The 11,313-nt window shown below is 38.1% G+C and overlaps 1 protein-coding gene across 1 annotated transcript in view; it reads right to left on the reverse strand.

The window, feature by feature from the left end:
- Positions 1-11,313, reverse strand: part of LOC116074491 (protection of telomeres protein 1-like) — a 60,575-nt gene that overhangs the window by 45,994 nt on the left and 3,268 nt on the right. The window contains exons 3-5 of the mRNA XM_031347051.1: positions 6,126-6,172; positions 2,953-3,067; positions 1,061-1,191 (exon numbers count right to left, since the gene is read on the reverse strand). Of these exons, the coding sequence (XP_031202911.1) occupies positions 1,061-1,191; positions 2,953-3,067; positions 6,126-6,134 (255 nt within the window). The 5' untranslated portion in view covers positions 6,135-6,172. The remainder of the gene's footprint in view (positions 1-1,060; positions 1,192-2,952; positions 3,068-6,125; positions 6,173-11,313) is intronic.

The raw sequence follows: 11,313 nt of genomic DNA on the forward strand, positions 1-11,313 counted from the left end.
CATGAGTGTGAATGACTCAAGGATTTCACAAAGCCCTTTCTTTCCAGTGGGGCTCATCCTGCAAACAGCCTTCTTTGTGGAACCTGTAGGTTTTGATAGAAGTGCAAGAGAAGCCTTCATACAAGAAAAAGGGTTCTGTGAGATAAGGAGCGGCTCCGTGCTGTCTTACCTGAACTGGACAAAGTGCTTGTGACTGTTTGTGTGCAAGGCCTGCCACATGGCCCTGTGTAGTAATGCTCGTGGATACTACGGAATATGACCCTGGGTGTTGGAACTAGGTACCCACCACCTCTAGCTCTAGTCTTAATGTTCTCTGCTTCCTGCTCTGGCAGCCCTGTGAGGAACAATGCCACCAACATCTCTACCATGAGACTGAGCCAAACTGAACTTTTCTTTTTTAAGTTGCATCTGATAATAATTTGTCACAAAATAAGGGAAAAAAGTAACTGTTAATGAGGTATAAAGTTATTTAAGCCTCACTAAGCTGGCCCTGAAGCACCTCTACCCGTGCATCTCTTCAGTTCCCTGGTTCTACAATCCTTAAGTGATCTTGTCCTACCTATACAGCATAGCTTTCAGGCAAGTACCCATGGATAAAAACAGACTTTTGGCATGTTTTATATAGCCTTTTCTCTTTAGTGCTTTGTCCTGAAGATTCATGTTCTTTTATAGCTGAATTGAATTTTAATCTTCCCTCCTCCGCCTATCAGGACTACACAACTACATTTCAGGTGTCTGAAGTCAGACAGAGCAACAGTAAGACCCAAACTTAAAATTCAATTAAAAAGAGACAAAGATCTATGCTTTCATCCTTGACAAATTCTACATGGAAACTTGATAAAATGGATTATATTTGGAAGTGGGAAGACAAACAGGAACTAGTCCCCATCATAGTTTCTGAAACAGGAAAGAGGGCAGGTAATTCATTTAAATAATTGATGCCTGATACCATTGACATTTGTCTCTTGGAATGTTTAATGTCCTCTCTGACGAGGCATATAATTACTACTAGCAGACTTCTTCTCTAGTAAATGTTGACTGTAGAAAGTGCCAAGCACACCTTGAGCCCACGGAAGCAAACAACGTCTCCAACTTTAGAGATGCTGGGAAGGGTATCCCGGTCTCTGCTAAAGAGCATGCATGTTAACTTCACGTTTGTCTGGTCCACAATTGTGACAACAGAACAATAATCTGGGGAAAAAACATTAAACACAAATTAAGGTAATTGAAAGTGCTTACAAAATAAGAATATGCTTAAGAATGCCAAAGAAAAATTATTCTTCCCTATTGTCTTTTAATAAAAAGATATAACTAGCAAACTGCAAAAATCAACCTTAAAATATAAAAGGAAATAAATATAAATATTCTACACTGATTTTCTAGAGAACTATTTAATCATTTTAAAGTCAAGAATGTAGAAAGAAATCCATCCTCATCAAATACCCCCCCAAAAAATTAATGCAGACATTTTTAAATGAGTGAATAATAGTCAATAAGGAAAACAAAGCAATAAAGTTCTAAAAAATTAGTATTTTCCATAGTAAAGAAAGATGTGATCTAAAATATTCCCTTCCGGAAAATACTGACAGGCAGACGCAGTGCTGTCATTCCTAAGGTCCACCTGTCAGCTGGCAGTGCACCTATGCTGTCATTCCTAAGGTCCACCTGTCAGCTGGCAGTGCACCTATGCTGTCATTCCTAAGGTCCACCTGTCAGCTGGCAGTGCACCTATGCTGTCATTCCTAAGGTCCACCTGTCAGCTGGCAGTGCACCTATGCTGTCATTCCTAAGGTCCACCTGTCAGCTGGCAGGAACTCAAATGCAGAAACAAAGTGAGCCGGAAGCAAAGGCAGGCTAAGGCACCTCTAAGCACCCTCACCCAGAATCTGGGCTTCAGAACTTCCAGGTGAAACCTGAGAAAGGAGGAAACTGCATCTAGTATATTCATGCAATGAGAGAAGAAAGTGAGAGTCAGCATAAACAAGCCATCTGACAAGATGGCCAGGGCCACAATCTATCTGCTAAGACAGGAAAATAGCAGGAGACAGCCCAGTAGTTTTATGATGAATGAGAAAAGGATTAATAGGCCCATTTGTAGTGGAACAGTAATATAGTCAGAGAAATTCAAAACCATGTGATTCTCCTTGTTTCTTATTTTGTTCAATGCTTTATAATGGTGTGCAAATTCTGAAGTTTGAGGGAAGAGTAAAAGGATGTTGACACTTAAAACATACTTATCAAAGAAAAAACTGCATCGAAACACATGCCCTCCTACTGAAGAACACTGAAAACTTAAAGAAATCAGGGTAGGGAATGTTTTAGTTGGGGATTTATTGCTGTGATGAAACACTATGGCCAAAAGCAACTTGGGGAAGAAAGAGTTTATTTCACCACATAGCTTACAGTCTCACTGATGGAAGTCAGAGCAAGAACTGGAGGGAGGAGATAACGCAGGGGCTGAGGAGATAGTCAGCAGGTGAAGTATTTCACCACACAGAAATACTCTCACTTCCTCTACCAGCACACTTTATCCTCTCAAGACAGTCTACACAGTGCACCCATTAATGCATGCTATACTTATTTGTTTTTTTCTTTCTGTTTTTCATTTTTGTGCCAGACTTGAGAGTGACTGATGTACGACTGTTCAGTACTGGAATGGTCAGTATTTGGTAACATATTTACCTTCATACACAAACTTAATACACTATGTTTTCATGGCACTTAACATCACTTAACCAAAAATTTTATTTGTATTGTGTTGAACAAAACTCAAAACTCTAACGAGTACATTCACTTCATAAATTAAAATAGCCAAAGAATACACATCGGTATTGTGTGGCATCTGAAAATTAGGATTGAAAGTGTTCTAAGACCCAGGTCACAAAAGGAGTGTGGTCCTGAGTCCAGCAACAGAGCTCTTGTCCATGAAACACCCCACATCTCAGTTCTTACCTGTTCCTTTGCTTAAGTACGGAGGCTTAAAGAACTTCACAACCCCACAGACATTGACAACAGTTCCTTCCCTAAGTAGATTTAGGGGTGTGTATGTATAAGGTGCTCCTGGGGTCTAAGGAAGCAAAGAAGAGCTACTTTAGCTGGTGATTTACATTTCAATATTATGATAACACCTGGAAATTACCAAGCTTGTACTATTTCACTTTAAAAGATTTATCCTTTAGAAAATGACTTGGGGGGGGGTGAGGGAGGGAGTGACAGTAGATAACAATGTACAGATTCAGAAGATTATACTATTGACAGCAACTGGTTTTCTTGAACTAGTTTTCAGCAACTACTTTATCTACTGAAATCAATGTATCAACTTATAACAGCTTAAATACTAATTATACTTCTTTAACAAGATAGTACAAAAAAATCCATTAAAATTCAGAAGCTCGCAAACTGGGAGGAAATTCTTTCAACTATGTGTGTCATCAGTGTTACAGCTCTAAGAGAATCTTCCTGATGGAGATGAGTAAATGTGAGAACATCTCTGGAAGCCCAGGGGGTGGCCAGAGCTCTGTGCTCTCAAGGACCTGTAACAGTCAACACTGTTATCAATTATGATGGAGCTCAGCAAAGGAAACAGAAAGAAGGATCTGGGCCTAAGCTCTGAAAGTAGATCCAGTATTCTAACTTAACAGGTATGTCCCAGATACTGTAATGACGGGGAGAGCTAGTGGAGCTTAGGAATATGAAACACTAGCTACCTAACTGCTTACTCAAGTGTGCAAGCAAACAAACTAACAACAAAAACACTTTTAAATTATTAATTTGTCATTCCACAAAAATTAGTCACTACTCATTTAATAGATAAGTTACTATTTTCAATATAAATACATTGATTTTATATATATACAATTCTCTTACAAGTTAGACTAATGTACTCTTCAATAAAAATTATCTGTAAACACTATACATAAATTCATTCAATAATTCCAAGTAAACAAGTAGTCAACTTGTTTTCTTTGATGACAGTACAATGTGATGTCCCTAAGAGTAGTCTTTAGAAGGTAGGAGGCCCTGAAACCATTTTGAATTTAAGAGACAAACATATTTAGGGAAGAATTAACAGGGATAGGTAAAGGGAATGATAAGAGAATGTGTATCACTGGTAGGTGGTAGCATGGACACAAAACAAAATCCACAAAGCAAACTACACTTAACTGCAAGCAGCCTGTTGAGGTGCTGTCTAGTGTCTATAACAAAAAGTCCTTTTATAGCAGCGTTCTATGCTCTAGGCTGATAGCATGGCCTCACAGTTCCTTTTGTGACAGTGCTTACTGAGGCACTTTATTGTTTTATAAGTAATAGTAAAAGAACAAGAATATTCCCGCTCCATAGAACATTTCAAACAGAATATCAAATACAGAACTTAAATATTACCAATGTAGCTACAAAATAAGATTTTTGTCTTCTTGTTTGAGGCAGAGTCTCCTTGAGAGACCCCATAAGTGGTCCTACTGCCTGATTCTCTTGAGTAATGGAATGCTAGGACCACAGCACATGCCATTACAGTTAATGCCATGCCAGCACAGTTAAGCTAAGAGTTTTTGGTTTGAGTGTTTTTTTGTTTGTTTTTTTTTTAATAATTGTCACACATGAGCAGCCTCTGCAGCATTAGATCACAGAGGTCTAGGAAATCACTTTTAGACACACTAAAACATATTCACGTGAACGCTACAGGCTTTTTACTATAAACTATGATAACACACTAAAACATATTCACGTGAACGCTACAGGCTTTTTACTATAAACTATGATAACACACTAAAGATAATCTGATAACATCTTCAAAAACCACTCAGTATATGCATCCCCTATCTATATTTTGCAAAGACATGAAAGGCTTTCATTATGTCTTGAAGGCTTAAGGCAAAGCTTATTATGAGTGAGGACATGTGTATGCAATGACTAGGGACTAAATAGGTAGCCCAGAGACAATGTTGACTGTCATCTGCAAGAGCCTAGGTTTAATGCCCACAACCAACTAAACAATACAACTACCACAACCAGACCTCACAAACAAACAAACAAACAAAAAACCCATCAGTAAACATTATATTCAGTGAAAGGCAATTTACAGCAATGGATAAAAAGCAAGATGCTATATGCCTAAAATGTGAAAATCCACCTTACAGAGCTGGAGAGGTGGTCAGCAGGTGAAGCAATGACCATAAATGTGTGAGGACAGAGTCAATGCTGGTCAGTGCTAGGTGGGTTTGCAGCTCCCTGTACTTACAACGCTCTGGAAACAGAGACAAATGATCCTGGGAGCAAGCTGAGTAGCAGAACAAGAACTAGCAAGCTCTGAGTTTGATGAGACAGCTTGCCTCAGAATATATGGTGAGAGAGACAGGAAGACACCTGACCATTAGTTGTTGGTAACCACATGTATTTCCCATCTACACACAGTGGTTAAAGACCTCTTACTTGCAGAGGACCAAGGCTTGGTGTCTAGCGCCCATACTGAGTGGCTCACAAAACATCTATAACTTTAGTTCCATGAGATCCAATGCCTTTTGGCCTCTGTACACACATACACAGAAATAGAAATAAATAAGTCATAAATGTAGGTACTATTACATTAACATTATCAACACATTGCTTTCTTTTAGGTTCACTCAGCTGTGAGTATGGGAGCTTTCCTTCTGCTGCATTAGACACCGAACTTTTATTAAAAAACAAAAATTGGTTCTAAAAGAAAGTTATCACAAGTATAAAGGGCTTTATGAATATACTGTTAAATCACAATTCAGTGTGTAAAAACTAATTGTAATACAAGCTGACAAAAAACACAAGACATTAACTTGCTTGTGGTTTAAACTAATAAAAACTGCAATGTCTTCATAAAAACATTTTTCTTATGTCTGTAGAGCTTATAAAAATATTCTATGTAATGAAGATAACAAAACAATTAAATATTAGGTAAATATGTCCATAAGATATCCTCTTATGAAAAAAGTAAAGATATCAGTTCTTTATTTTATTGTCACTATAGAAAATTTCAAACAAAAAATAGGCTAGTTTGAAATCAAACTATAAAGTAGATAAGTTATGAAGCAGATGGGTTAAGCGTATGGATTCATGTCACTGTATATACTAAATGAAATTAAATATCACCTTACCAAAGACATTATTCTGTGGGAAATTCCTTTACAGATTTACCCAAACCCTGAAAACAAAACAGAAAAGGTTTATTTGTATGCATGTTACCTCCAAATATTTTGAATCATAGTTAACTGTAAACTTATCAACATTCAAATTCCCTGTGATGGCTCTTACAACTACACCCTCCTCCTGCTTCCACAGGCATCTATACTCAGCTGCATAGCCCCCTACCCCAGCTCAAACACACACATATACATAAAGAGTTCATATAGGTAGAAAATTGGCATTGATGCTCATTTTTTTCACTTGCACAGAACCATCCCAGGCTTTCCCCAAGTTGCAATCATTTCATCTATAAATTTGACCATCTTCAATCTAATTCATTATGTTTTAGTATCAAAAAAGGCCACTGCAGCCTTTGGTGATACTAAAACCATCAAGTTGATCTGGAGGCTCAACGAACTCTTATCAAAGCCTTTACCAAAGAGGCAGTTTACATGTTTGGTAGGGAAGAAAGTAAAAAAAGGAGGAAGGAAATGCATTCACAAAGAATGGGAAGAGAAAAATCAACTTTCTCTAACAGGGCCAACTCACTATTTAAAATGAACTTAAGTACATATCAAAGAACCTAGAAGTCGAAATAACTGCAATCAGTAACACGAGGTCCGCATGTCTAAGCCCCAATGAACATGATGGAAGGATATCTCAAACAATAAGGAGCCTCATGTAGGATGGCAGTTGCATCAACACTCAGCAGCGTATGAACAAGGTTCACTCATGTCATTCACAGTGCATTTCTGTGAATAATAGATCATGACTGCAGGTTTAAAAGACTCTCATTGAGATAGAGACACACAGATACAGAGAGACACAGATCACAGATACAGAGAGACACAGACACGAACAGAGAGACAGAGACAAACAGAGACAACAGTAGTATTATGACTGTTAACTTTCACACATGGCATTTGTCTTGATAGTTTTACCTCAATTTGTCAGCTTCATTCTCCCTGTACATTTGTGGAAATAAACATTGCTGGGAAAAAAAAAAAAAAAAGACTCTCATTTATATATGAGGCATTCTAAAAGCAGAAATATGGTTGTTGTTTCTTTTGGTTTGTCTGTTTGTGTGTTTAATTTAAAACATTCAACTGTTTTATATATTCTTTCTTTTTTGGGGGGGTGGGAGGGTTGGTTTTTTGAGACAGGGTTTCTCTGTGTAACTCTGGCTGTTCTGGAACTCACTCTGTAGACCAGGCTGGCCTCCAACTCAGAAATCCACCTGCCTCTGCCTCCCAAGTGCTGCAATTAAAGGCATGGGCCACGACTGCCCAGCCTCTTCTATATATTCTGCTTTGGACATCAAACAGAAAACATGTAGGGAACAGCAGATACAGGGGGTTTTGTTTGAGGTTCCCTAACCTTCTTAGAGAAAAGATGGGCCAAAGACAAAAGCCTACATTTATCCCCTAACCGTAACTTCATTAAACAAGATCAGACTCAGAGCACAGAGAAAGAGACTAACAACCCAGCACTGCATCCAAGCACATAGGAATTTTGTGTTACCTACCCCTTAGATGAATTATTTTTCCTAGTTGTTTGTTCCTGTTGTTATTTGTTGTTTGCTATGGTCAAATTTAATTGTAGTAATGATTCTGAAGGGGGCAGAGCTTATTCAAGCCTCAAACTCTATATCTTCTTTTACTGTGTCATTTTTATAGCTCATGTACACTGTTAACACTTTTATTTGCTGCTAATCTGTCTACTGTTGGTTTATTTTGACAAATTCAATTCATTGAGAACATTTCCAATTCCACATGCAACTCAAATAACCCAGTTAGAATAAGCATTTCACCCATAGAATTACAAAAGCAGTATTCTATCCAACTATACTGCCCCATTAAAACCAAAATATGACAAAATAAAGGTACACAAATACATAAAGTTAGTTTAAAATCTTTACATCAAAACTATGCAGTGCTTACTACCCCTGCTTACTACTGACAGGACGACAAACCCAGACACTTCAATGGTGCCCCACACGGGAAAGTTATTTTCCACCAATTAGAAGTATGTATAACTCTACATAATATGATTGCATATTCATTTTTAAAATAAACAGTATGCATGTCTATAAACTAGAGCCTGGATCACCTAAACTTATTTAATACTTACTGAATTCATGATTCAGACTACAACCATCTTAAAGAGTCTCCATCACCTACCAATATAGTATAGCTGCTACAGTGTAATGGCCCTTCCATGATAAAAAAGCACTCACGATACTGCTTGGACAATTGTATTTAGTGCAACTTCCAAAATCATTGCCTCCACTTACATAAATGAGATGCATGAGTGAATGTATCAAGGCAGCAGATGACATCACAGTAATAAAAAATATAACTTAAATAAAACTACATCTAGAGTAAAGATAGCCCACTTCATTAGTAATGCAAAATCTCTAATACTTATGTCAGGCTTCTTGAATGTTCATGGGCATCTCTTTCTTTAGGTTAGGGAAGTTTTCTTCTATAATCTTGTTGAAGATATTTACTGGCCATTACATTGGGAGTCTTCACTCTCTTCTATACTTATTATCCTTAGGTTTGGTCTTCTCATTGCGTCCTGGATTTCCTGGATGTTTTGGGTTAGGAGCTTTTTGCTTTTTGCATTTTCTTTGACTGTTGTGTCAATGTTTTCTATGGTGTCTTCTGCCCCTGAGATTCTCTCTTTTACCTCTTGTATTCTGTTAGTGAAGTTTGCATCTATGACTCTTGATTTCTTTCCTAGGTTTTGTATCTCCAGGGTTGTCTCTCTTTCTGATTTCTTTATTGTTTCTATTTCCATTTTTAGATCCTGTATGGTTTTGTTCATTTCCTTCATCTGTTTGATTGATTGTGTTCTCCTGTAGTTCTTTAAGGGATTTTTGTGTTTCGTCTTGAAGGGCTTCTAGCTGTTTACCTGTGTTCTCCTGTATTTCTTTGAGGGTGCTATTTATGTCTTTCTTAAAGCCCTGGATCATCATCATGAGAAGTGATTTTATATCTGAATCTTGCTTTTCTGGTGTGATGGTGGGTCTAGGACTTGCAACATTGGGAGTATTGGGTTCTGGTGATGCCAAGTAACCTTGGTTGTGTTGCCTATATTCTTACATTTGCCCCACATCATCTGGTTATCTCTAGTGCTACCTTCCCTTGCTAAATCTGACTGGAGCCTGTCCTTCCTGTGATCCTGGTTGTGTCAGAACTCCTTAGAGTCAAGCTGTCTCTGTGATCCTGTGATTTCTGGGATCCTGTGACACTAGGCTTGTTAGATCACCTGGGAGTGGGGCTTCCTCTAGGTGTTGTGAGACTGGCTTCAGAGCTTGCGCCCAAGGTCTGCTCAGGGCACTGGCTGGCCCAGACAGACCAGAAGCAACCTGAGCCACTGGGCTGGCAGAGTTCCTGTGTGCCTGGGTCCTGCTGGTCCCAATTACTCCCAGTGTTGGGACAGATGTTGTGTCAATGACCTCTGATCCTGGGCGTAATAGAGCCCCATTTCTACTTTTAATATGTATCATATAGAAGTCTCCTGTGCTCTGGGCCCATTGACCAATTCCAGAACTATCTATTCACTATGGTTAGCATTTTTTCACACAAAGGGGCACCTCACCGCTCTGCACCAAAACTGTGTGTGCTGGTGATGAAAGCTATTCAGTGGAAGGTGGCAGTCTAAGTTACACCTGCGCTGTCTGACATGACATCTTATAAAATTCAAAGAAAAATAGATTAGACTGTGAATTATGAGGACATTCATTATCCTTGGGAGCCCATAAGTTGAAAAGTTACCTTTATAATATCTTTTCTGTATTAGATACCAGTTACAAGTTTGTATTTCCTTTGTAAAAATTCTCATGGTACCTTGATCATTTCCTTGTAGACAAGGTTTGCCAATCTGATAAAATTCAATTCAAAATAAACCTGGATGGCCAATCTGATAAAATTCAATTCAAAATAAACCTGGATGGCCAATCTGATAAAATTCAATTCAAAATAAACCTGGATTGCCAGAAATACCAGTGTTTGTCCTAGGTTATACTATACTCATCTGTACTTCCTGGTTTCTTAACTAATGGATGATTTCTCTGAGATCAAACAGTTGAAATCCACAACTATACCTTCTATTTACTTGCTCTCTCAACCTGCCTGAACTTTACAATCTATTTAATAGTCATTTACCTAACCTAACTACTAGAAATCCCAAAACAGAGACAAGTTTCAATTTTCTATCAATCAATCTTTTTTGATGGATATCAAAGATACATTAGATTTCCTCATAAAATTTATTTTGACTATGTCTTTATAGTCCATAATCTTAATTTGATTTTTAACAAGACTATTTTTGTATCTTACATTATTATTCATACTTATTTATTTCATCTCTCCTTTATGATGCAAACTCCAAGAAGCAATCATTAAGTCTGGTTCACCACTGCTTCCCTAGTATTAATACAATTGTCTATTCCACTGCTGGTTATAATAGCTGTGGTTCATATTTGGATTCCCACTCCAAACCAATTCCAGACCATCCAAAGCAATTTACAAGCTTTAAATGAAATGGACTAGTAACATCTAAATGCCCAAGGTACTTTTTCTTTGCTTGACAGGATTATTTGAGCAATAATAAAGAGAGAATTCTCCCTACATGAGGACATCTATGTAAAAAGTTATATAATGAAGGTAAACTCTTAACAAGGTTACTAAGATGATTAAGTCATGTTAATTAAAGTACAAACAGAAATCAGTTAGCTACTCTAAAGGCCTGGATATGAGAGGACAGGAGGAGGACTTTAGCACGCCAGAGCATGAGAAACACAAGTTCAGGCATGGTAAAAAGGTCAGCAAATGGTTTCCCCTTCTCCCTTTCTCTCCCATTCCCTGTACCTTGCTAAATTGTGTGAGATTACATTCCTGAAGCTAGCCACCAAGATTCCCATGTTGGGCCACTTCCTCCTCCTGAGGCTCTCTACTGAGTTCCAGCTACCAAAGTGTTGGAAGACTAGTGATCAAAAGCCCCATTTTTTGGCTACCCTAATTAACCTGTGCAATCAAAACAACCTCATCTTAACAGAAGGCTTTCCCTTTTCCTTTTATAAACTCCTCCCTATCCAGAGGCTGTATCTGTCCCCTCCCTATCCAGAGGCTGTATCTGTCCCCTCCCTATCCA

The sequence above is a fragment of the Mastomys coucha genome, unplaced genomic scaffold (assembly GCF_008632895.1).
Source record: "Mastomys coucha isolate ucsf_1 unplaced genomic scaffold, UCSF_Mcou_1 pScaffold3, whole genome shotgun sequence".
Lineage (NCBI taxonomy): Eukaryota > Metazoa > Chordata > Mammalia > Rodentia > Muridae > Mastomys > Mastomys coucha.